The sequence below is a fragment of the Pipistrellus hanaki genome (assembly GCF_964339955.1).
Source record: "Pipistrellus hanaki genome assembly, chromosome: 2".
NCBI classification, from domain to species: domain Eukaryota; kingdom Metazoa; phylum Chordata; class Mammalia; order Chiroptera; family Vespertilionidae; genus Pipistrellus; species Pipistrellus hanaki.
Window position 1 is genome coordinate 38,389,956 of NC_140504.1, and position 27,827 is coordinate 38,417,782.

Consider the following 27,827-nt stretch of genomic DNA (forward strand, 5'->3'; position numbering starts at 1 on the left):
GTAAAAACTGCCTACATCCAGCTCCCTAAAAATAGGTGAATCAGATTCTCAAAAGGGTCCATGACTCAAAAGAGGGGAAGAAGCCTTTCAAGCAGAGGTATGTGTGAAGTGATAGGTTATCAGAGGAAGAGGGCTCCTCTCAAATGCAAATCAGATCAAGGAATTCCCCTGCTTAAATTCTGTAGTGGCTTCCGCTGCTCTGCTTAAATTCTGTAGTGGCTTCCGCTGCTCTCAGAAGAAAGGCCAGACTTCTAAAATGGCCCACAGAGCCCCACCTCCTCTTTCCCTCTCTAATCTTACCCCAAACGTTCTTTGTCTGCTCTCTGTTCTCCAGCCACCCTGACCCTGGAGTTCTGCAGAGCGCCAGGCTCCCTCCAGCCCCACGGCCTCTGCACACACCGTTTCTTTGGACTGAAAAGGACCCCCATCTTCTCTAGGCCTTGCTTCAAGTGACCCCCGGTCCGGGTCAAGTTCCGCTGTCACATACCCAATAGGACCCTGACTCCCCACTCCAGAGCACTTACTTCAGCTTGGAACACATTTTTGTGTGTGTGTGTTTTGTGCCTCTCCCACTACTCTGTAAATTCCATGCAGGAAGGAGCCGTGTCTATTTCTGTTTGCTGTGGGTTCTTGGCACAGTGCACGATACAGGAGAGATGCTCGTGAAGATTTGTAGAGAAATGAATGACTGAGTCAGACTGCCAAGAAGCGGTTTGCCGGGAGTCTAAAAGGCCCCCTGAGGGCTCAAGAACTGGTTAACCTGCTCGGTGTATCCTGCCTGGACTTCCTTCAGCAACAGGCCAAGGCCCCCAATGCCTCCTTCCAAACCACAGGATGAAAATAACGCACCACCATTACCTTTACATCAGCGGTGAGAATCAGCTCAAACTGGTTGTAAATCTCCTTGGGGCTGGGCAGCGGGTCCTCCCTCGCTGTGTCCAGGAATGCCTCGATGTCGGTCAAGGCGACGTCAACACCCTCTCGAGACTGGTACTTGTCTACAGCTTGGGAAGCCAAGAGATAGATCCCCGCTTCACACCACCGGCTGACCTTTTGGAAAGGAACACAGTGCCCCGGGCAGTTAGCCTGACCGCACGCAGCTCAGCCACCACAGTCCCTTGGGGGGTCTGAGCTCCCCGGGGTCTCCCAGGATTCCGGGACCCTGGGAACTTGCTGTGGGACAACATCAAGTCGAGAGGTCTGACCCCTGTAAATACAACTGTGAGGCGGACAAACCCAAACCAATTTGACATCTGTCCACTTCTCAGGGAAGTCACCCAACCAATAAAATGAATCGTGTAAACATTCTGCCCTTTTCTAGTGACACCAATTACTTCCCCTCCAGGAGGAGAAAGGCAAGTTCTTCTATGTTTGGTCTCACGACAGAGAAATGTAAGCAATGACTTTTCGGGACGACCTTCTAGGCCACTTGTCTTACCCCCTAACTGGTTAAGGGAGCACAGGGTAACCAATAACTAATGAAGCATCAGACCTGGCCCCTATGCATTTTGCTGCAGGAGGGATTGTCCTTTTAACAAAAAGACTTTCCTCTTTCCACATTTGCACTTATTGTCATTTGTCTTTCCCAGGGAAGCATCCAAGAATGAAAAGCTCTGTAGCTCAGAGCAGCAGTTCTCACACTTTCCAGAATGCTAGGATGAAACCAGGTAGGTGATGAATTCTAACGGTTCAACTTTTTAAAGATGTACACAGAGAGACGAGGGCCCCGGTGATGCCTGAATATTTACATGAGCTGCCAGAGCAAGTACACCTGCATTTCCATCCCAGGAGACCTGAGGAGCTACCTCAAGTAACTACACAGGGGGAAAGCACTCCAGAGTGCTAAGTGGGAAATTACAGGCAACTTACATCGGTCTTCTATTTTCCCCCTAAATTATCTACATTGGATGTGTACTATTGTACTTTTAGAATAACACACACACACACACACACACACACACACTCATACACACACACACCAATAATATATTTAAAAGTTAATAATTATCACTGTGTAGGGATGAGAAGGGAAGTAGGATGTGTAGGCATCCACCAGTAACTTCTTCCCTTCTCTTTCCTACAATTTTGGATTTTCAAAGTAACAGGAAGTCATGCTTTAATATACACTGTGAAAACCTTGTCTTGAAACATCATGCCTAGATCTGCATAAAACACTAAGCTGGGGTCTTCTGCAGTCACAGCAACTACTTGCTTTCCCAGACACACACACACACACACACACACACACACACACACACACACACTCAGCTCAGCATGAGGCTGTGATCTCTGGAGCCGACATGGACTGAGGGAAACAGTGGTTGATCCTGCAGAGAGCTCAGTCCACAGAGCAGACTGCGCACCGGGTCCCTCTGAGCCGCGTGCTTCTGGAACAGCTGGGTTTCACTGACACTAAAACCCCTCTGGCAATGGGATGACGTAAACAACCTGGGTGGGTGCCCCCAGTCACCGCAGAGAAAGAGCTGTAGGAATGGAGCTCCCCCACTCATGGCCATGAGCCACGTGCTGCTTGGGGAACAGCTGGCAGGGAAGGCTCCAAAAGTCACTGCCCCTGCTGACCGGGCACTTGTCCAAGAGATCACTGCCAAAGGGCACCCGAGGCTGCCCTCCCTCTCTGCACGCCCTCTGCTCACACAGCATTGCTGTCTAGCGTCTGGACAGTCCTGACTTCAAATCTGCAATCCCCTATTTGAATTGGCAGTCCTGACTTCAAATCTGCAATCCCTATTTCCTCCATGTGCGGTCTCGGGCCGTCACTTACCCCAGGGTTTCTCAGTGTGTCCCTGTACGACCTGCACCAAAATCACCGGCGCCCTTGCTGAAAACACGGATTCTATGGCACCCCACCCCCACCCCCCCCGAGACTTACTGAATCTCAGTCTCCAGAGTGATAAACCAGGGAATCTGCAATAGAGCAAGCTCACCTGGAAATTCTCACACACTAAGTGTTGCAACGTTTGGACTGAACCACTTTGAATATCAGTTTCTGCCTCTAAAATGAGGCCGTTAATACCTTCCTCATAATTTGTCTTGAGGATTAGATGACATAACTATGCTCCCACTGGGAACTCTATAAGTGGTAGGAATGTATAAATGGCCATTATAACTTTAGCTTTTCCCAAAGGATTCACATTCCGAGGCCTTCAGATGAGAAGAAGCACTGCAAATATAGGGCTCAGTCTCTGTATGCTTGAAGGGGAATAAAAAAAATGTCCCACAGTGCCAAGCCAGAACACACTCCTTTTTTTTTTTTTTTTTTTTTTTTTTAATCCTCATATGAGGATATTTTTCCATTGATTTTTAGAGAGACTGGAAGAGAGGGAAAGGCAGAGAGAAACATTGATGTGAGAGAAACACATCAATTGGTTGCCTTCTGCATGTGCCCCAACCAGGGCTGGGCTGGGGAGGAGCCTGCAACTGAGGTACATTCCCTTGACTGGAATTGAACCTGGGACCCTTTGGTCCGCAGGCTGACACTCTATCCACTGAGCCAAACCAGCTAGGACCAGAGCACACTCTTTAAGTCTGGGTCCACACCCAGAGAAGCAGACTCAATTCATTCTAATAGGATGTGGTGGGATGACTGAGGCACTTTTGACCTTCAATACCCCTGTGACGTAGAATCTGCAACTTGAAATGCCTCTTGGGCTCTGTTTCCCATGAAGTTGTTTATCTTCTCAGCAACCATGTGGGGCAGGGAGGTCAAGTCTGATTAAGACTGCTTTACAGCTGAAGCCGGTGTGGCTCAGCGGATGGAGCATTGGCCTGCAGACTGAAAGGTCCCGGGTTTGATTCCAGTCAAGGGCATGTACCTTGGTTGAGGGGAAAACCCCAATAGGGGGTGTGCAAGAGGCAGCTGGTCAATGACTCTCTCTCATCGATGTTTCTAGCTCTCTATCCCTCTCTCTTCCTTTCTGTAAGTAAAAAAAACAAAACAAAAAAAACCAAAACAACATATATATATATATATATATATATATATATATATATATATATATATATATATATATTTTTTAAGAGACTGCTTTACAGAAAATTTTGCAGACATGGTCACAGCTTTGTTTTGCTCACCTTGTCCAGCTGTCTATGTAATTCCAGAGACTTCTCTAAAATGTCGTGTTTTTTCTTGTTTTCATTGGAGAAGTCATCACAGAGGTGCCTGAGCTCCGCGCACTTGGGCCTGATGGAGTCCGCTGCATAGTGGTGGCTCTGGATGAACTGGTCCCCAATTACTGCAAGCAGCTGGGCCTTTTCCAAGGACTCCTGCAAAGCATGACAGCCAAGTCATGACGAGGCTGCTGTGTGTCTGACACTGCGTGCTCCAACCCTAGAGAGAGGCTAAGGAGACGCCGGTTAAGGGTTTAGGCCGAAAGCCTGGGGCTGGGGAATCTGGGCAGGCTCTTCCTTTCCCAGGAAATCTGGCCTAACCCAGGGCCATTGTCACTCTGAAGCAAAACAAGTCATTCATTCACGTCTTTGTTGGGTTCTGGGATGGGCCCTGAGGACACAGTGTTAACAAGCTAGAAACTTTCTGCCTAATGTAGGACTCACGTATTAAATAAATTATACAAGTAATTAAATGATTACAATGTGATAACTTCTAGGGCAGAGGTGTTATACTGCACAGAAGAGGAGACTCTGAGTCCCACTGTCAACTAAATGGAAAAGGAAAAAGGACAGACATGTGGCCCTGAGGAGAGCAGGGAGTGAGCTGAAGTTAAAAAAAAAAAAGGTAAAGATCTGATTTGGACAACTCTATGGGGGAATCATGTGACTTAAGAAATAGGTCCCTATAAACCCTTTCCTGTAACCATAGCTCACTGTCTGCTCTGACCTCGTCAGTTCAGCAACCACATCTCCCTCTGTTTGCATGGCTTCCTTTTTCTAACCACATGTACATTATTTTCCTGTTTTCAATCCTCACAGGTTACTGAGGCTAACCATGTGCCAAGCACCATCCAGGTACTGAGAGTTCAGTGAGAAACAAACCAAGCAAAACCCCCTGCCCTTATGAAGCTTACATGTTAATAGGAGACAACAATCAAATACCTTAGATAGTGATGACTGACATGAAGAAAAATCAAACAGGGAAGGGGAGGTCAAGGAGTGTGGGTGGAGCAAGTTGCCCTTTTATTTATTTATTTTATATATATATATATTTTATTGATTTTATACAAAGAGGGAAGAGAGAGGGACAGAGAGTTAGAAACATCAATGAGAGAAAATCACTGGGGATGTGTCCTCAACCAAGGTACATGCCCTTGACCGGAATCGAACCTGGGACCTTTCAGTCCGCAGGCCAACTCTCTACCCACTGAGCCAAACCAGTTTTAGGGCAAGTTGCCATTTTAAATAGGATGGTGAGAGAAGGGCCCACTGAGCAGGTGCTCTCCAGGAAAGAATACTATCCTAGGAAAGGCCTGCTTCCCAGGTTGGCCTTGGGTTGCTTCTAGGAACATCAGGAGGGTTCCTATCGTCCCCATGGAGAATGGCTCACCATACCTAAACTGGGCAAACCATGTGCTTTATGCTGGACCCCTGCTGTCTTTCTGGGAGTCTGGATTCTGGGATATGCCAGGCAGAGGCTGCCTACGTGACCAGCTACCAATAAAAACGCTGAGCACTGAGCACTGAGCTGCCCAGGTAGACAACGTTTTACAGTGTGATCCCAACGTACTGCAGGGTGCATTAAGTCCATCCCATGGGACAGCACAGGAAGAAGAAGACTCTTGGAAGCTTGCACCTGATGGCCTCCTGAGAGTTCCCCCCCTGCACCTTCCCTTTTCTGATTTGGCTTGGTATCCTTTCACTGTAATAGATTACAACCATGGGTATACTGAATTCTGTGAGTCCTTCTAGCAAATCTTCAGATCTGGGGGTGGTCCTGGGAACCCTTAAAATAGGAACCAAGACCTGAAGTGAGGGTCCAGCCATGCAGTACTTGGCCTAGCAGTGTTTCCCAAACTTTTGACATATGTGTACCCCTTCTGTAATTTTCGTAACGCTGAGTACCCCTCGTACTCATGAGAACGTAGAATTAGGCGCAGCTAAGCACGGTGCAGTGCATATCCCCACCAAACTCCGGTGCAACGCGTACCCCCACCAAACTCTTCCGTACCCCTGGGGGTACGAGTGCCACACTTTGGGAAACACTGGCCTAGAGGTTGAGCGTGTTTGACGTGTTCTGGTAGCAGGAGGAAGTCACTGTGGCTGGAGCAGAGTAGTAAGCAGGAAAAGCGTAGGAGGTGCAATAGTGAGGAGAGAGAGGGACCAGATTGGGGCGGGCCTTGCTGCCACTATCAGCACTTTGGTTTTTACTCATTGTGACATGGGAGCACTGGAGGTTTTGAGGAGAGGGTCTCAAAGCAGGGGGCCCAGCCCTAGGTGCTACTGTAGTCATCTCGGTAAAAGATGTGGCTTCAACAAGGCTGGCAGCCAAACCAGCTCCTGCCTCAGTGCCATCCCCTGGGATCTCCTGAGGTGAGCAGGGAGTGAACTGAAGTTAAGAAAAGGTACAGATCTGGTTTGGACAACTCTATGGGGGAGTCATGTGACTTAAGAAATATGTTTCTGTAAACCCTTTCCTGTAACCATAGATCACTGCTCTGACCTCGTCTGTTCAGCAACCACATCTCCCTCTGTCTGCATGGCTTGCTTTGCTCTAACCACATGTGCCAGGCAAAGCTCTCAGTTTACCTCCTGGCCAGCCTTCTCTATCTGCTGTTTTTAAAGCCACTTCCTGCAACCCACCCACTGGGGCCCTCTCCCTCACTTTGTTTTCATTTTCTAACTACACTTTCCTCCATCTGAAAGTATCTCTGCTTACTTCATGTACAATTTCTCCCTCCTTTACCCACTCCCACCAATAGGGAAGCTCCATAAATATTTGGTCAATATAATGAATGCCTGAGTGAATTAATGAATTGGCTAATGCACTAGATGATGCGGTCATCTGCTTGGCTGGATTTGTGTGAAACAGCATAGACCTGTGAGTCACCGCAGATGCCTGCCACATTCCCAGAGGTCTCCGGGAGCAGAGAGATCATAGGCACCCTTGCTGACTATGGTGAGCATCCAGTATACCTTTTTCCCTGGCTTAACTTTTTACAGTAACACAAAGGAGTCATGATGACTCCCGGTGATGACAACTGGCCTCTCTCTTAATTTACAATGGCTCACGGTTTTAACAATCTCAAAACCCCTTCCCCCTACCTTGCCAGTCATTCACCAAGCCCTACAGGGCCCACATCCTTCTTAATAACTTTTTTAAAATATATTTTTAATTGATTTTTTACAGAGAGAGAGAATTAGAAACATCGATGAGAGAGAAACATCGATCAGCTGCCTCCTGCACCCCCCCCCCTTCTGGGGATGTGCCCACAACCAAGGTACATGCCCTTGACTGGAATCGAAACTGGGACCTTTCAGTCTGCAGGCTGATGCTCTATCCACTGAGCCAAACCGGTTTCAGTTTTCTTAATAACTTTTGAATTCTGAGCCCTTCTCCACCAACTCCTTGTCACTGTCTGTTCGGGCCTTCATGCTTTCTGCCTGGACAGCTGGCTTCTTTGTTCTCCTTCAAACCATGCTCCACATTATACTGATGAAGCAGCAATTCCAATTTTATCATGTCTACCTCACTCCCAAGCTTCATGTCCTTTTTGCTCCCTACAGTCTTCAGGAGAAAATTCAAACTCCTGACAATGCATAAAAAGCCTTTCATTATCAGGCTCAACCCTGTGCCTCCTCATCCTCCACTTCCCTCACCCCATCCTCTGCTGTAACCCCACTAACGGCCCATTTGTAGTTCCCCAAATATTCAGGCAGCTCAGACCTCCATGCCTTCTCTCCGTGCTCTCTCTGCCTAGAAAGCCACATCCTTCCCTCATCACCCCTGCCCCCAACTGCTCTGCCTCCCCCCTCCTGCGGCACCCACTCTCCTCTGGAGCTAAATCTAAAATACCCTTTAGAGTTCATCTTCTCCAGAATATGTTCTCTAACTCCACCATTTTATTCTGATGCCCCTCCTCTGTGCCTTTCTTGAATCTGAGCGCACACTTCACTGTATTATGATCACTTATCTATTGCCCTCACCATGCCACGGACCCTGGCAAGCCCATACCAGCTATTATTCAACTTAAAACAGTACAAAGCACAAATTAGGTACTTAAATATAAATAATCGTTGTGCAAAACATAAAGGAGCAATGGTGTACAAATCAAGCAGTGGCTATTTAAAAGAACTCGGGGTAAACACCCAAGGCGATAGTTCTGAACAACGAAGTCTGTGCATGTGCAGACGCCCAGGTGTTTACCGGAATCTTTATGCTTAAGCTTTAGGTGTTCTTGTTTAAAGGACACTGCAGACACATGTGCCCCCTCAAGATTACTTACCCTACTGATTGTATCTAAAAGATAAACTTTATCTCAAACTACTGTTACAATAAAAGCTTGAAGAGGCAGGCAAATGAGACTATCAGGTTCCTTTAGCCAGGCAATCCCTTAGCCCTCTCTTTTACAGCAATCCTGTGTCAGAAAAATCCTTCATCCATCACTTGGTGTCTGCTGGTCAGCACCAGCAAAGAATGAATGAGACACTCTTCCTAGAACTGCTCGGCCACTGCACACTGAGCCTGGGAGACATCCTGTAGCATAGGGTGGACTCCACCACTTCTGTGATGTCACTGACAACAGCTAACATTCAATGAGACCTGACTACCTGCCAGGCACTGACCTGAACACTTAAACTATTTCTTTCACTCGTCACAACAAACCCTTTAATATGGGTGCTGCTTTACAAAAGAGGAGTGGAGGCACAATGGCCAAGGTGACCCAGGGAGGAAGAGCAGAGCCAGGCTTCAGACTCAGGCAGCCTGGCTGCAGAATCTGGCTCTGACCACCACACATAGGAAAATGGCCACACAGGTGCTGTCTAAGCTCAGAGACCTCATGGGATTGATTAAACCTGTCTGACTTTAGTCAGTATAGAAGCATGAAAACCTGCCAAGGAAATCTCTGTTGACTTTTTAAAAATAAATAAATAAATAAATAAAAATTTAGCCGAAACTGGTTTGGCTCAGTGGATAGAGTATCGGTCTGTGGACTGAAAGATCCTGGGTTCGATTCTGGTCAAGGGCATGTACATTGGTCGTGGGCACATCCCCAGTGGGGAGTGTGCAGGAGGCAGCTGGTCGATGTATCTCTCTCATCAATGTTTCTAGCTCTCTATTCCTCTCCCTTCATCTCTGTGAAAAATCAATAAAATAATAAATTAATTAATTAATTAATTAATTTAAAAAAATTAACTGCCTACTTTATTAAGAATGGCCCCAGTTTTCTGGGAATTGGAAACTACATCATAGACTATTTCACAAGAGCCCTGTGGCAATCACAGTGTGCCCTTCACTTGGTGTGTGGCATCTCACCCTCCAGAACTGTTCTTAAAACATGTGAGGAAAGCTGTGAGATGGTTAGAAGATCACTGTCTTGAAATGAATGGATAACAATAATAGCTTCTGAGTTCTGACCACCTATACGTACTAGGTACTCATTAAGTCCTCACTACACCCCTAATTCATTTTGTCTTCACGGGACTCTGTGAGGAGGAAATTAGTATTGTCCGTTTTTTCAAATGAGGGGATATGTTCAGAGAGGCTAAGACACTTGACTAGGCTCCTAGAGTTGCATAGCTGGTAGTTGTTAGAGCTGACTTTGTTAAATCTGGTTCGGTCTGGCTCCACAGCCTGTGTTACCATTTTCCAGCCCAGTTGGCCTCCCACATGTGCTACGAATAATGGCTGTACAACCACAACTATCAAATCCTCCAAAGAACTTACAAAGAAATTTACTGTAAAACCTCCAAACCACAGCTTTTTTTTAGTCTATACAGCTCCTGCTCGTGTTAACTAGGCAATAAAACCAAAGTAAAAAGGAAATAGTGAGAAAGAAATTGCTGAACTATGGCGCTCTGCTCACAAGCCTTTCAGATGCTGAAAATTCCAGAAGGCCAGCTAGTCAGATTGCAATATATAATTCAAAAATCTTTACTATAATTGCAGCTTATTTTTCTCCCCCAAGGACTCTACTGCTACAATGGATGAAAGATGAGCGTGTCTACTGTGGAAGAAAATGGTGAGAAATGGTGATGCTGCCTTATCAGGGAGCGCAGGATGGACCCACCGATAATGGCATAGGATGGAATGTATGAATGGGGAAGTGGGTCAGGTGAAACAAGGAAGGTGGAACATGAGTGGCTATTGAAACTGAGCAATAGATACATGGGAGTTCATTGTTCTAGTGAATTGTTCTAGTGGTTGGCAAATTGCGGCTCACGAGCCACATGCGGCTCTTTGCCCCTTGAGTGTGTGTGGAAGTTATTTCAAAAATATTTTGAAATATCTCAAAAATATTTTGAAGAAGTGGCATTAGAAGAAGTTTAATTTTTAAAAATATGGCTCTCAAAAGAAATTTCAATCATTGTACTATTGATATTTGGCTCTGTTGACTCATGAGTTTGCCAACCACTGTTCTAGTCAAACTACTTTTGCATGTATTTGAATATTTACACACACACACACACAGTCATGCTAGAATATGTCTCTGAGAGGTTAACAAGCTGGATTACATGCCTTCTTGGACACAATAGTTTAACGGCTGGCCCCTCTAAGAACTGCTACACCCTCAAACTGGAACAAGATAAAGGAACAGGCTCAATTATCATGCAACAGGAATGCAGAGTGAGCTGGCTACGAGGTTCCCCAGGAGGATGATATCACTGTGCAGAATAAGGAAGTTAGTAACAAACCAGAAACCAGTGTGTGGCTGTGCGAGGAGGTAAGTCGATTCCTGAGTACTGAGTGAAGGGCAAACCCTAAGCAAATTTCCACAGATTCTAGCCAGATATCACCTTGTTCCTTAACACTTGACAGAACAAATGGAAAGATTAGCCAAGCCCTTCTCATCTGAAGAAACAATGCCTCCTAGAAAACTGAGCATCCGGTTATGAGAAGATAGCTTTACTCAATTCACCCAAAGGCAGGGGAATAGATCTGCTGCATCCTTTAGAAAGTAAGTACAAGATGGGGTAAGCAAGGCACAGATGGGTAAAACCAAATGCGGGAGTTTGCTTGCAGTGGGTTAGTCCAGCTGGTTCCGGAACTCCGTCCAGGAAACATGTGTCATGGCTTCACAGAGTATCCTATGTCCCGTGACCATAGGTTGTGCCCAGCTCTAGTCAGCGATCTTTAAAGTATGTATCAAGGATCACAAATCCAAGGAGGTAGACAGATGAGAGAATGTGGATGCAGTCATGCAGACCCATCCCACTATTTAAAACACAATTCAGAGCACCCTACAATGGCTTCCCGTCCCATAAATATAAACTAGGAGCCACTGCTGCATGGCTGGAAGATCACTCTGCTGAAATGAATGAATAATAATAATAGCTCCTGAGTTCTGACCACTTAGTATGTTCCACATACTCACTACAGGCCTAACTCATTCTGTCCTCCCAGGGACTCTGTGAGGTGGGAATTACTATTTCAGATGAGGGGATCTGTTCAGAGAGGCTGAGAAACTTGACTAGGTTGAGAATAAAACCCAATCCTCACAGCCATTGCTCCCACCTTGTTCTGACCTGGCTGACACTGCTCCAGCTGCATTCCTTGAACTCACGAACCTCATTCCTGCCTCAAGACCTGGCACTTGCAACTTCTCTGCCTTGAAGGCTATCCCCCAAATCTCTGCATGGCTATCCAGCTCTCAGATCAAAAACCACCTTCTTAGAGAGCCCTTTCCTGACTACCCTAGCTCAAGTAGGGTATTTGTTACTATCTAATAGCATTATTTATTGGACTAGAGGCCCAGTGCACAAATTTGTGCACTGTTGGGGTCCAGTTGGCCCACCCCGATGGGGGCAGGGCTGGCTAGAGTGAGGGGACGCAGTCATTCCGGTGGTTCTAGTGGTTCCCCTGTTTGGTTGCTGGGCTTTTATTATATAGAATTACTTTTCCCTTTTCTGTCTCTCTCCAGTTGAATGTAAGCTCCATGAAAGCAGGGTCTTGACTTTCTGGTAATCACAGAACCCTGGGCAAAGAATACCTGATGATGAATACCTGGCAGGCTGGTAAGCTGCCTTCATGGTAGCTATGGCCACATTTTTGAAGCCCAAAATAAAGGCACTGGGCTTGTTTGATGAAGCTTTTTTCCCCCTAATATATAAATGTATATACATGAAAATGCATAGTATCTACATTTAATAAGGATTTCTTTTGAAAAAAACTAAAATTACGTAAAATTGTTTTTTTTGTGTGTGTGTCCTATGAAAGAACACCTCACAAACATATGAGACTGAAACATAATCAGATACATCAAGTTATACCCCTTCATTGTTTGATAAACATTTCTGATGACTGTGCCTCCAACACAAAAGTGTTTACAAGCAGCTGTCAGTGGTCACGGATAGCAGAAGAACTGCACACTAGGGAAGGATGGGATTCCTGAGTGAAAGCTGGTGCACAGGCAGGTCTGGGTGTTTGCACAGGTGCAGAAGACCTCCAGCTCGCTCAGAATCCACAACTGATAGCTCTTAGAACCAGCATGGCCTTAGCTTACATTTGTTACTATTCATAAGGAAATATATCTCTATACTGTGCATGTAAATCACCTGGGGAATCTTATTAAAATGTAGATGCCGATTCTGAGATGAGAGCAGAAATTCCATATTTTTAACAAGTTCTCACTCAAGTGATATCCATGCTACATGCCAGAAGAGCAACTATCTACCGTGTTTCCCCAAAAATAAGACCTACTTACAGGTTTCCTTCTGAGTGAAATATAAAGCATCCCCCCAAAAATAAGCCCCCCCCCCCAAGGCTAAACATGAGAGATTTGGTCCACTGATTCTGAAAGAAATGGAGTCACAAGAAATTCACCAGGAAATTCAGGAATTGGATTGTTATGATGATGTTCCAGAAGATGATGACATGATTGTCATTGAACAAATGAGTAAATTCTTGATACTGTAGGATTCACAGTTTGTCTGGTTTGTGTTGACAACTATCATACTACCGTACCATATACAGGTAATAAATTTCCTTTATTTTCATTGAACAATAAATGTGTACCATATTCTTCTTCATGGAAAAATAAGACATCCCCTGAAAATAAGACCTAGCGCATCTTTGGGAGCAAAGATTACAATGATATAAGACACTGTGTTATTTTCAGGGAAACAGGGTAGTATTACAAAAGTACTATCCAGGAAACATGCCTCTAGACTAGCTCAGAAAGGAAGTGCTAACCATAGAGTGAGTATTTGCTCCCAAGGGACAAAAATATAGAGAAGCTAATCAAAGAAAAGCAAAAAGGAATTTCTCTGGCAAGAGATGACTAAGCGTTCTTGAGGCACATTAAGCCTAATGTATTAAAATAGAATCATTGCTGAGTGCTGACCCATGTGAAGATCTGGAAAGCTGTTTAATTCTGTTAAGAGAATTGAGAAATACATCCTCTTTTGCAAGTCTGATATTTACAGCTCTTGGGGCCTGAGAAAGAAGAAAGCACTGCCAACTTTGTTATCAACGAAACAAACTTACGTGAACCCATTTCCCCCTTTTCACTGTCTTGCTTGTTTCAAACTAGTTGCTCTTTTTTTTCTTTCTGGTTTCCCCTTCTGAAGTTTCAACGAAACTTATGTGAACCCATTTGCCCTTTTTCACTATCTTGCTTGTTTCAAACTAGTTGTTCTTTTTTTTTCTTTCTGGTTTCCCCTTCTGAAGTTTCCCCTCCCAGCCCAGACCTCCATCTCCAGCCCAATGGGTAATGTGCCCACTGTCACCTGCCCCCAACCCTGCTGCTCCTCCACTGGTCGGGACACTCTGAGGAGGGCAGAACCGCCCAGAGCTCTCACCCCATCCGAGCCTCCAGTCTCAATGGGGTGCTTCGCAGCCTCAATGGAACTCTGCAGGATAGGCATTAGTCATCACAGATGTTCATGTGCACATCTCCTTGGACACCGGGGGTGGGAGTGGGGTGACTGACAGGCCAGGCTTTGGTCATTCCTGTGTCCTTTGGCAATCTTCCAACAATGAGTGGGCATATGTGTCACTGTCCACAGTGACTACCTTCCCAATTCACAAAAAGGGCAAAAAAACAAACCTGGCCTTTTCTTTCCAGTTGTTTGTGTTCCTCAAGAAGTCTCTCCACACGCATCACACTGTCTCCGATGTCTGTAAATTCTGCTTGCTCTGCCAACAAGTTGTCCAGGGCAAGCTTAACCTACAAGACACGTTAGAACAGTCCAGAAGTAAGCCAATGAGCACCTACCTGGAGGTAGGGGTTTGCTGTACTCTAAGAAAATTCAAAAGTCCTGAAAGGGTTCAGGACCAATGGATATACAGCTCATTAGCTTTCAGATGAAGCAGGGGTGGGGTGGGGTGGGGTTGCTGAGACACATGTAGATGGAATAGAAAAGCTACATTCAACAGATTATCAAGGAGAAAGGAAGATAAACCACCACTGAAATACCATGGATGCCAACAGGGAAACTGGATTTTAGAACATTAGTATCCCACTGAAAAAGTGAGAAGAGGATATCTGAGAGGAAGAAGGGGGCTGGCTTAGTGGCGGGGGGGGGGGGGGGGGGGAGGGGGAGGAAGAAACCCCAATACACAGAGTTCAAGGCAGAAGAGAGAACTGGAGGTCACCGAACCATAAACGGAAGTTCTATGAAACAAGAAAAGAACACCTCACAAAAATTGTGCTCAAAGTGCTGTAGTTGTAGGCATTGACTAAGCTTCAGGTGATGCTTGGACCAAAACTGACGAAAGGCTTTTTCTGTTTCATCCAACTGAACTAGTAGCCTGTCAAGAAATAATGAGAAAGCGACATTGTGGTTAACTCTCATTTCCACAGGAGTCTGTGTAGGTTTGTGTAGCTAACATCTATGTCTTTAGTCAGTGTTTTAAATTGTGGTGATGTCCTTATTATGAAAGTCTGTGTCACCTATGACTTTCTCATGGTCCCATGGTGTCCCATACCTTCCATTTTTCTACCAGGACACCTTCCCTGCCAGGCAGAAACTTTGCTTCAGCGGCTGTGCTTAGATCATGCCCCAAGTAACCTTATTTTTGTGCTTTTTCTTTGACAAAGCACATCACCCAGACAAACTATAATTAGGAAATGAAACTCAATCAATATTACCATCTCCCTTGAAATCTTGGGATGACAGCATTTCATAAGAGGATGGGATGGCATTCTCATAAAAATATCTCTATAGCTGGGTGCCAGATGGGTACCATAGTTTTCCCATTGTTGCTTTTAATATTCTTTCTTGACCCTACCAAGACCCAAGAGTAGCTGTTCTAGTCTGTCCTTGGTTATTTCAGATCATCTTGGTTATTTCACCATCACTCACCTTTCCATGGTAGCCACATTCTCAAGTTGATTGAGATTTAGCTTCCTGATGGGACTTTTGGTTCTTGGTTCTTGAATACATGACAGCAATGTGGCCCCTTGCTTTCCGAGTAATTTTAGCTCATCCTAGAGAAAGATAAATATAGTCTCTCTTGTAAGAAATTAATTGGAAAAATTCTTGGTCGATTTGGAGTATGGAAAATGGTATACCTTTCACCCAAGGAATTAAATGCTAACAATTAAAGCTGCCTATTAGTTGATTTATTCATAATGGCTAATACTACACGTGACAAAATTAAAAACATACAAAAGGATACATATGGGGGGAAAGCTAGGTTTTTGTCCACAGCCCATCTACTTCCCCTCTCCAAAAGCTACAACTGTTAAATTTTGTGTGTATCTCAACCTGTTGTAAATTAAAAGCAAAACTAGCTAATAAAAAACTATTCTAATCCAAAACAGTGGCCAGAAACAAGAATATGGCAGGTATTGAACGTTAAATGCTGGGAACTGTCACGCAATAATAATGCAACAATTGCTAGTTAACCAGGAAAAAAAAAGATAAAGCGAACGAACAAACTTCATTTGGTCTCATCAATGAATATCTGCTTCCTTCCACCTACTTCCAAAGAGCTTGGCACGGAGCATTGGTGGTATGGTGGTTAGCATGGCTGCCTTCCAAAAAGCTTGGCAGAGGTGGATGGCAATTTCAGTTTGACGTGGAAAGATCCATACTTCCAAGGCAACTCTATTCTGCTCTTTGTACACGGAGACCTCGGGTTTTGCAACTGGGGAAGCATCAGGCTATCTCCTTCCAAACACAACAGCTCTTGTCCTCTGCTCTCAGTGCAGGTGTCTCAATGCCCTGAGCATTAACCATGGGGCAAGGCAAAAGAGGTGCAGCCTGGCCTAGATCGTTGCTCCCAGGAGTTCTGGTTTTGATTCCTGGGTCACACCAGATGCTGGTCTGGTATGCTGAGAGTGAAAGTCCCATGGTTACGGAACAGTCACACCTACGCACATAAACACTGACTCTTCCTCCAGGCCTGGTCACCTCCAGCCTTCACACAGCCTTCAGCTTATTCCCTGTGGGAGGAGTGTTACACTCTTCACTCGGGTCAAAAAGATGTCCGGCACTCTCAACTGCATGCCTTTGCTCCTTGTCTGTTCCAATACCATTAGTGATGTTATCCATTCATGTGTCTCTGTGAATTCATGCAGATTGGGGCCCCAAGGGGAGGCCAGTTCCCAGGCACCAGGCAGGCTGCAGTCTAATGCCTAAACCAAGAACTCTTAAAAACTCCTAAATTATTTCCAGAGGCTATGAAATTCTGGTTGTTTTCTTGACTATTTGTTACTTTGGTAATGGAATTGTCATCTCTGAACAAAAGTGAGACTTTGCACTTACTTTCTTACTAAAAATGGAATCTCCTAAATTCCTTTCTTTTGTTTTATTGGTTAGACATGGGTGTTTGACTAAATTGAGATAAGATGGAGTATAAAGTAATTTCTTACCAATGTCAGACAATACTGCAAATTATGTGGATCTACAAAGTTATCCCACCACATAATCAGAGGGAAGTTTTAGCCTTCTTTGTGCAGGATTGTGTTTTAATGCCAACAACAGCTTGTCGCCATGCCCAAGGAAGTGGCCTTATTTAATCTTGGAGGGTGGTTCTTTCCCTCCCCTTTCCCTCTGTGGACCGCTTCGCCTGTGTAGACATGGTGGAACACCCATCCGTCTGCCTTTCCCGGGAACCCTCACTGCACATACAGCAGGACCTCCCTAGCTGATTTCACCCCTCAGATACCTGTCCTCGTCTAAAATCGAAAAGGTTTTACCTTTTCCCCAGAGACCTCCCAGATTGACCACATTGTCATTTCAGTGCTTCTACAACCTCTCCAAACCATCCTTGGATAGAGGCAGAGAGCACACTTGCTCATGAGCCCAGGCCCGGGGCTCTGCTCCTAGTGCCTTCCTGCCATGCTCCGCATTCTCAACATCACACAGGTATACTAGCTGTCCACTCTGCAGGCTCCCAGAGTCTATGCCCTGTGGTCTGGGACCACCAACCCTTTTCTGGCAGACTTCACAGAGGCACCCTAGACCTGGCCTCTGCACCCCCTACCATCTCTTCCAAGAATCATAGGAGGTGAACTTGGGCAAAGAAAAAGGTCAAACGTTTAAGGAATATTTTTAGGAGAAATTATCTAAATGCTTCCAGGATGCTTTCTGGCTTTCACAGGTCCAAGCCAGATCTTTTGGTGACCCAGAGTTATCCTGGGGATAGATTTTGAACTCTTTTTTCGCTAGCAACCTCCTTACAAAGAGAATTAAACAGTGCTCCTAACACATGGAAGAATTCATTTGCCTCATTAATGAGACTCTGAGACTCCCCTAGCTAAACTATGTGTTCTTTGAGTTTGCAATCTTTGTTTATTTGTTTTCCTGGCATGTAGTGTGGAGTAGTCGATAAATGTTAAATAAATGAGCAAATAAATCAATCACTTAGCAAAGCACGTTTGCAGATTTTGGGTCAGGTCTTCCCAAGCTCCATGCAGCAGGAAAACAAGCAATGCCTAGCTGTCTCAACCTGCTAATCCTCAGTTCGCTGCCCACTTGAGTTCTGGTCTTCTATGAAATAACAGATTCCGTATTCGGTCTGTTTGTGTTTCTGGAGGCAGAAAGTGGCTTGACACCCATCCATGAAGACTTCCCTTCGCTGCACGAAAGAACCTGCTAGGCTCCCTTGTCAGCAATTCATAAAAACAGTTCCGACATATTCTTTGTGAATCCCTTAATAGGTGCCTCTCCTTAAACCCAGTTCAGAGCATTTTCCCTAGTCCTATTCCTCAAGTTCATCCCCACATAAAAAGACAGATCCCTGGAAAAGTGAAGCAATATGTCAGCTGGGTGGCAGCCTCAGATTTCACAACAGCCCCAGAAAAGCTTATGCTTCAAAAGCTGACTCCAGCTCCCACTGCATTTTTAGCCTCTTGCATCTTGCTCTGTCCTGAGCTGCCCTCGAAGGGATGCTCACCCACCTCATCTCGCCATCCCAAAGCTGGAATGAGTTTTCCTGCATTTGATGAGTGCTCTACATTTGATGCTTCTCACAGGTATTAACTGCAGTCCTTTTACATGCCACCATCCATAAGGTGACCAGACGTCCTGATTTTTAACAATTTATCCCGCGTCCCGCGTGGGACAAATTGTTAAAAAAATCGGGTCTGTCCTGCCAAAAGCAGGATGTCTGGTCACCTTAACCATCCAATCTCAAAGAGGTTTTCTCTTCACATACCGCCCACCCCAAAGGCTGAAGATGCTCGGTGGCTTCCAGGTCACTGGAGAAGAGGGAAAAAGAGAACTTAATTCTGCTCCCAGCTCTGTCCAGGAGGCTGACCCTCTGCTGGCACAGAGGCTGGGCTGTGAGAGGCCACTGACCGCTCACCTGCAGCTTGTCCCGCTGCTTTGTGTGGGACGTGAGCAGCTCTGCAGTGCACGGCACGCCTCTGGGCAGCTCTGTGGCAGCCAGGCGGGCCCCGAACATCTGAAGCATCTGGGCAGTGGTCTTCAATGCCAAGGCAAAGTTTTCGATGGCCTGGAAGGTCAGACAATCATAACAGTATGGCAGGATTAACATTCGCAATGTGCTTTATCGATGGAAGGACAGTAGAATTAGCTACCACTTCCTGAGTACCTACACAGGACCAAGTATTATACCCTGTTTCCCCCAAAATAAGACAGTGTCTTATATTAATTTTTGCTCCCAAAGATGCACTAGGTCTTATTTTCGGAGGATGTCTTATTTTCTGGGAAACACGGGTACTCAGTGCTCTACATTTGTCTACCAGCTCAATAATCCAGAGTGGGAGGTATTTTATCTCCGTTTTATAGAAAAGGGAATTTCAACAGGCCAAATGAATTGCTCAAAATCTTGTTACTTGGGCAGTAAAAAAGGAAGGCAGGCAGTATTCAAACAAGGTAAGCTCTTTCAATTTCAGAATTCTGTTTGTTACCTTAAGAACATGTAACATTAACCCTAGCCAGTTTGGTTCAGTGGATGGAGCATTGGTCTGTGAACTGAAGGATTCCGGGTTCGATTCTGGTCAAGGGCACATGCCTGGGTTGTGGGCTCGATCCCCGGTTGGGAGCATGCAGGAGGCAGCCAATCAATGATACTCTCTCATCACTGATGTTTCTATCTCTCTCTCCCTCTCCCTTCCTCTCTAAAATCAATGAAAATATATTTTAAAAAAGAACAAAACATGTAACATTAAATCTGACTCAGGATCTACACTAGATAAAATGCTACAAAGGGCAGGACCACTCACCCCTCTTGTAATAAACCCTTCCTTCTCTCTAGCCCCCACATGGCTCTCTATTGTCCCCACCCCCTGCACACACACAGCCAGGCTGCCTCTAATGGCCTTTAACTGAGTCATTTCTGTCACATGTGGGGAGAGACTGGGGGCCTTTTCCTCCCTCTTTTCTTTTACAAAAACCTACCTTGTCCTGTGTCCCTTCCACTCACAGGCCCTACTCTGCCATTAAAGGAATATCTTAAATTTATCTGGGTTGTATAGGGTATTGGTTCTTTGAAAATTCCCAGGTGCATTCTAAGTTGAGTCCCAGAGACTCCCATGCCAGACAATGAGGTGAGGTGAAGGAAGTCAGCAGGAGAAACTCCAGCCTTTTCCCTTCACCCTACTTTTCTCCCAACCTGTGGCTTGGAAAACCCAACCTCCCCAGTGGTAGGTAGTCATAGGCAATGACCTCCCAACAGCTGATCTTAAACAGCCCTGTCTTCGGGAAAACAGGGAGAGACGCTGAAAAGGGCACACAAGTTGGTACTCACAGTTCGATGATTGATCCACTGGCTGTGGCGATATTCCAGAGTTCCCCCTAAGTCCTCTGTCAGTTGGCTTTTGTCAATGTAGCCTTGAAGGTCAGAGACAGAATTTAACATAACGATCTATAAGAGGAAACAAATTAATATATTCCTCACAGATGATTAAATAGTAGCTCATCTGGATTCTACTGTTAGGTATAGTATGTCAACTCTGCCTTCTCAGAGATTTATATCCAAAATGGTTGTTATGGCCAGAACCGGTTTGGCTCAGTGGATAGAGCATCGGCCTGTGGACTGAAAGGTCCCAGGTTTGATTCTGGTCTAGGGCATGTACCTTGGTTGCGGGCACATCCCCAGTAGGGGGTGTGCAAGAGGCAGCTGATCGATGATTCTCTCTCATCGATGTTTCGATGTTTCTAACTCTCTATCCCTCTCCCTTCCTCTCTCTTCCTCTCTGTGAAAAATCAATAAAAAAATATATTTTTTAAAAATGGTTGTTATGACCAGCAGAGAAAGTGCCTTTCCACTTTCCCCCTTTGAGAGAAGAACGCCAAAGTGTTGAATAGTCTGTGACTAAACGGCGACTTGGATCAGGGAGCTTCGTTCTAAGCTGCCTAGAAATCAGGTCTTGCTTGAAGTGAATTTTTTTCCAAAGTTCTTAGGTTAAAGTCTACTCTTTAGCCACCGAAATCAGGTGCTGTACTGAGACCTAAACATCTGTGATGAGAACCCCAATAAAGGGTGGGCTGGTGAATATCAAAATAAAATTAGAAAACAGGGACCAACTGAGGAGTGTGTACTGAGAAGATTCACTACACCGATGCACTCCCATGAAGAATGTTGATGTACCCCCAATTTACCCTTCTGGAGGAGGTCGCGGGGAGGGGGGGGGGGGAGGAGGCACGGGTAACAGGGAGTGGGTTTTCATAAATTAACAATCCTGCTGATGAACACGCCCATGAGTGAATGCCCACACATCTAGAGGAAGGTGACACCATCCAAATTGCCCCCAGGCAGGGGTCTGGCTCTCTGTCCCAGGCAACACACCACACCTCCTAGTGACTCCTGATCAGAAGCAGGGACCCCTCCTTCCTATCTCTGAAATGTGTCCTCTGATGCCTTTACCTAATGACCTTATATTTCTTCACTCCTTGTTGATTATTTTGAAAATTGATTCTTGGTCAGAGAACATAAGAATACAGGCTTTCTGCCAAAACCAGTTTGGCTCAGTGGATAGAGCGTCAGCCTGCGGACTGAAAGATCCCGGGTTTGATTCTGGTCAAGGGCATATACGTGGGTTGCGGGCACATCCCCAGTAGTAGGTGTGCAAGAGGCAGCTGATTGATGATTCTCTCTCATCGATGTTTCTAACTCTCTATCCCTCTCCTTTCCTCTCTATAAAAAAAAAAAAAATCAATAAAATATATATTTTTTAAAAGAATACAGGCTTTCACCCTGCCCGGTGTGTCTCAGTGGGTTGAATGCCATCCTGTTCATGGAAATGTCATCATCTGGATTCTCATCAGGGCACATGCCCAGGTTGTGGGTTTGATCCCCAGTTGGGGTGTATACGGGAGACACTTGATTGATGTTTCTCTCGCTGTCTCTCCCTCTACCTTCCTCTCTCTGAAATCAGTAAAAATGAAATCTTTAAAAAGAATATAGGCTTTCTTCTATTATCATATCATAATTAGTCAAGTGATAAGTCCACTTTGGAATGAAAATAATATTAAGTTAGAGCCTAAGTCTATAGGTAAAAACAAAACTGACATATTCACCCAATAAATATGCATTGAACTTCTAATAAATGCCAGACTCAGAGGGATAAAATAGCAAGCATGACAGCCCTAAGATGGAACTAAGGTTTAGTGGGATATGATTGCACAAAGCACTCTGTTAACCTCACTGCCCCCAGGACTTCTCCTTCATCTCTAAAAAGAGTTGGGGGATTTTAAAAAATATTTTTATAATATGAGAAAAAGAAAACAGAAAAACAATGTGAATCCACCTGTGTCTTTCTTTCCTAAAAAAATTTAAACCACTTTTTGGAGTTTCAAAAAGACTTTTAGTCTTTCTATAATTCAAAATTATAGGACACATAACAGGAAATTATCAAGTGAAAATAATTTTTTCTTCTCAGAACAGTAGCAGCTTTGGTAATACTGGAATTTTTTTTTAATATCTAGCATTATGCAACATCGTACTGGGCAGAAATAACTTTGCCCCACAGCCTGGAGTTTCAGAAACCTATCATGCCAGGCCCAGGTCTTCCATGCCACCTTACTGGCAGGACTCTACTTTCTCATCTTTCCCAAGGAAACCCCAATAAAGACTCTGATCTAGGTTTTCACCTTCATCCTGCTTCTGAGCAAAACCTGGGCTTCCCCCGTGGGACCTGGGTGACATGAGGAAGTCCTGAGGCCTGCGAGTATAATAAACTTCCGCCTTCAAGCTCATTCTCAGTTCCTCCTGGGCACCAGCAGGCTTACTGTACCGTCTCCAGCATGTACATTCTTAGAACAGCTGCTATAGATTAAGAATGTCCTATCTATTCCTTTTCAGGATACATTTATGCTCTTATCTATAATTGCTTAAAGCTGTTCTTTCAGGGAGAACTGTGATCTTATCATTATGAAAGAAGCCTTTCCTGTATTATGTCACACAATCCATGTTAAGAAACCAATTTGCATGGCCATAGCCTTAGCCACTTCACATAATTTTCTCAGAATGCTATGAAGATAGCTGTCTAGAATAGATAGGTGCCAGCAACTGGCTCTCAGAAACCCTTCGCTATTTCAGAGCAACCCTCTCCTTGGCTAAAGGTACAGCGAGGCTAAGTCACTTTACTATTATAGCCCGGTCCACCTGGTTCTTGTACAAATCAGCAAAATGAACTCCTTCCCCCTCACTCAACCTGTGAAAATATAACTATTATCTCACTAGAAATGAGCAGGGAGATCCTATATAATAAAAGCCTAATATGCAAATTGACCAAACAGTGGAGCGACTGGCAGAACAACCAGTTGCTATGATGCACACTGACCATTAGGGGGCATATGCTTAATGCAGGAGCTGCCCCCAGCCCACAGGCCCCAGGCCAGCTAAGGCGGGTGTCAGCGCCCCCCCCCCCAATTGCCTGCTGGTAGCCCCCCAGATTAGCCCTGATCTCAGGCCAGGCCTAGGGACCCTACTTGTGCACAAATTTCATGCACCGGCCCTCTAGGGTTATAATAAGAGAGGACAGGATGCTACAAAGTAAAGTGCTAATATCACAATCATGTTTCACTAACAAAGTAAAGAAAACAACAGTTTGAACTCATAAAAAGAACAAAATATAGTTTGAAGGTTGAGTCCATCAGCATGGTAACCTATGACTCTGGATTCTGTGGCCCAGCAGAGCTGTGAGGGGAATGCAATCTTCTCTGTGAGTTTATCTTATAAAATAAACTTTTTGCATTAAAAAAAACCCTAATAAATGTGCCAATAATTTAGCTCACTAAGAGTTTTCTAAAAAGTTGATTTTAGTTTAAAATTAAAAGTATGATGGATAGGGAATCAATATATTACCACAAACAGAAGTAGCTAAAAAGACATAGTATCAAAATAAAGCAGGTGTTCATTCTCTCCTTAGTTAATAGATGTACCATGTGAGAAGCAGGGCATAAATTACATATGTGCCAGTATCTATGTACATATTATCACATGGAGAGGTGTGTTTTATACACAACCAGGGAAACAAACACATATGACATTTGGTCAAATGCTTAGTTCAAATTCCTTATTTTGGGGCATTACATTTTTTTCAATCACTACATATATGTACGTATAGATCGTTATATGTATATTTACCTCTCAACATAATATATGTAATACATTATTTATAGTATATAGAGATAAATATATTATGTATGTATTATATCATATATTATATTACATTGTATTAACATATTATATATTAATGTAATGCATGTCTGACATATTAACATGATATAATATGGCCTGGCTGGCATGGCTCAGTGGTTGAGCTTCAACCTATGAACCAGGAGGTCATGGTTTGATTCCCTCTCAGGGCACATGCCAAGGTTGTGGGCTCAATCCTCAGTAGGGGGTGTGCAGGACAGAGCCAACCAATGATTCTCAGCATTGATGTTTCTATTTTTCTCTCCCTTTCCCTTCCTCTCTGAAATCAATAAAAATATATTTTAAAAAAACATAATATATGTACTATATATAAAGAGATGTACATATCTATAAAATAATGTATATAGAGAAGCAAGTAATAAATAATAAAGCAAATGGGGATTAAAATGCTACCAGGTAAATGAATCTGGGTAAAGATCATGAAATATTCTTTGCACTATTCTTATTCTTAAAGTTGTTTTCATGAGTTTGAAATTATTTCCAACTAAACAAAAAATATATATTAGAAATTTTTTACAACACTGTAGATTTATCTTATTTATTTTTCTATTTTTGTTATTACATTTTTCAATTGATATATCATTTACATTTTTAAATGTACAGGTTTTAAAGGTATAGTTAAATTAGTTTTGATAAATATAAACACACATGTAACACCATCCAGTCAAGATATGGTACATTTTCCCAGAAAGTTCCCTAACATCTCCTTCTAATCAATCTCTACTTCCCATACCCTAACAGCAGCCACTGTTTGATTTTCTATCTACCATAGCTTAGTTTGCCTCTTCTTGAACTTTATAGTCATTCATTTATATAAAATGAATCACAGAGTATGTATTTGCTAATGTCTAACTTCTTTCTCTCAAGGGAATATTTTTGAGATTCACCCATTACTGTTGCATGTATCAGTACTTTACTCCCTTTTATCACTTAATGTTATTTCATTATATGAATATGCCACACTTTCTTTTTAAATTTATTTTTATTTTTTAAATATATTTTTATTGATTTCAAGAGGAAGGGAGAAAGAGAGAGAGAGAAACATCAATGACCAATGATAAGAGGGAATCATTGATTGGCTGCCTCCTGCATACCCCCTACTGGGGTTCAAGCCTGCAACCAAGGCTTGTGCCCTTGACTGGAATCGAACCTGGGACCACTCAGTCCGCAGGCCAATGCTCTATCCACTGAGCCAAACTGGCTAAGGCTTTATTTTTTGTTAAAGTACAGTTGACATGCAATATATTGGTTTCAGATGCACAACATAGTGATTAGTAATATAATTTACAATGTGATCACCACAATAAGTCTAGTAACCATCTGTCACCAAAGTTAGTATGATATTTTTAACTATTTCCCCTGTGCTATGCACACTGTATCCCCAGGACTTGTTTATTTAGTAGCTGGAAGGTTGTACATCTTATTCCCCTTCACCTTGTTCACCGACAGCCTCACTCCCACCCCTATGGCATCAGTTTATTCTCTGTATCTATGAGTCAGTTTCTGTTTTCTGTGTTTTTTGTTTGTTTATTCATTTATTTTGTTTTTAGATTCCACATATAAGCGAAATCTTACAGTACTTTCCTTTCTATGTCACAATTTCTTTACTCATTCACTTGCTAATGGACATGCTTTTTCATAAGCATGTGTTTTCATTTCTCCTGGGTGGGTCATAAGTATATGTTTAACTTAATAAGGAACTGCCAACTGTTTCCACTGTGCTTGTACCATACCTTACTACTTGCAATAGCTGCAAAGTATTTAACCAATTGGGTAGACTATAATTTATTTAATCAGTCCATGTTGTTTGGCATTAAGCCGTTTCCAATTATTTACTTACAAACAATTTAGTAATGAACATCATTATATCTGTAGCTTTGTGCACAAGTATGAAAGTATCTGTATAATGACTTTTATAGGTAGGTCAAAGAGTGTTTACAAGGTAATTTTTGATAAATACTGCCAATTAGTCCTTCATATTCATTATTACCAATTTCATTTCTATCAGCAAAGCATGAAAGTGCTGTTTCCCCAACATCTCTGCCAAAGTTATAGATAAAATCTTTAGTTTTATTTCCTTTCGTAAGTGCCACAATGTTGGTTTTTATTTTCACTCTACAGTTGTCTATATCTATGTCACCCCCATATTTTAGATCCTTACTTTCTTTCACCTATACTACTACAATTTCCCTCCACCCTTCGATCTCCTTCCATAGTCTTAGACACCCACCTACAGAGTTATGTGACTCCAATACCATTTACCCAAGTCACTCAACTCAAAAACCTTCACTGGATCCCCATTGCCTACTGGATAAAACCCAGACCCTTATCCTTATATGTAAAACCTATTTCACTTATTCTACATTTTCTTTCAAAAGACTATTTTATATATATATATATATATATATATATATATATATATATATGTGTGTGTGTGTGTGTGTGTGTGTGTGTGTGTGTGTGTGTGTGTATGTATATGTATATGTATATATGTATATGTATGTATATGTATGTTCAGGGGAAAACAACTGGGGTTTCCCCCTGAACTTCACAGAAAGTGTGTACTTCCTTTCTCCAAGTCCTTACACATACTGACTGGTTCCTCTGCCCAGCTGTCCTTCTCTCCCTCTCTACCTTTGGAGTCCTACCTTTTTAAAAACCCAGCTTCAGCTTGGCTAGTGTGGCTGAGGGGTTGAGCGTCGACCTATGAAACAGAAGGTCACAGTTCAATTCCCTGTCAGGGCACATACCCAGGTTATGGGTTCCATCTTCAGTATAGAGCCTGTAGGAGGCAGCCAATCAATGATTCTCTCTCCTCATTGATATTATTAATACTATCTCTCTCTCCTTCTCTGAAATCAATAATATATATTTTATAAACAGCTCCAATGTCATCTTTTCCACTTGCCCCAACTAAATGAAGACAAGATAAAAGGTCATGCTCACCGGTACTTTCATTTTAAATTCATCTTGATAGTATTTAATCCCAATGTCAGTGATTGTCCTCTGGATAAAGCGAGATGGACGAAGGATGAATATGAGCTGCAAGTTTCCAGGGAATGCTACCTGGAAGGGTCATGAAAATGTCAGGGCAAATATCACATCCATTGGACTCCTCTTGCCTAAGATCACAAATAACAAAGTTAAAGTGGACACCATGGATGCCAAAGAATTTGAATATATTTCACGTTTCAGAGCTAAAGACATCTTAGAGATCAGATAAACCAAACCACTCCATAAAAACCAAACTAAATGAAACACACAAAAAATGTTTCTGATTATAAAAAACAATCCATACTCTTTATTGAAAATTGGTAAATAAAATTATACATTAGAAAAAGAAAGCCACTTATGATCTCATAGCCATACTTAATATTTTAACCCTATTACTTATAAGCTATTTTCTCTGCTTAAATATTTTTATCATGGTTAAATTCATATTATAGAAATATTTTGTAACCTACCCTTTTCACTAAATATGAGCTTTTATGCTTAAAAATTATTTAGAAATATTTTCATGGGTGTACAATTTATTTAACTATTACTTATAGCTAGTGATTTAGGCTTGTCCATATTTTTGCTATTAAAATAACACTGAAATGAACATCTGTACCCATAT

At 43.3% G+C, this 27,827-nt stretch overlaps 1 protein-coding gene across 1 annotated transcript in view; it reads right to left on the minus strand.

Annotated features, from left to right (window-relative positions):
• The window catches only part of MCF2L2 (MCF.2 cell line derived transforming sequence-like 2), a 175,471-nt gene that overhangs the window by 103,521 nt on the left and 44,123 nt on the right, over positions 1–27,827 (minus strand). Inside the window, exons 5-12 of the mRNA XM_084874189.1 lie at positions 27,155–27,274; positions 20,294–20,410; positions 18,887–19,036; positions 15,436–15,560; positions 14,767–14,881; positions 14,178–14,297; positions 4,093–4,284; positions 859–1,050 (exon numbers count right to left, since the gene is read on the minus strand). Of these exons, the coding sequence (XP_084730315.1) occupies positions 859–1,050; positions 4,093–4,284; positions 14,178–14,297; positions 14,767–14,881; positions 15,436–15,560; positions 18,887–19,036; positions 20,294–20,410; positions 27,155–27,274 (1,131 nt within the window). The remainder of the gene's footprint in view (positions 1–858; positions 1,051–4,092; positions 4,285–14,177; positions 14,298–14,766; positions 14,882–15,435; positions 15,561–18,886; positions 19,037–20,293; positions 20,411–27,154; positions 27,275–27,827) is intronic.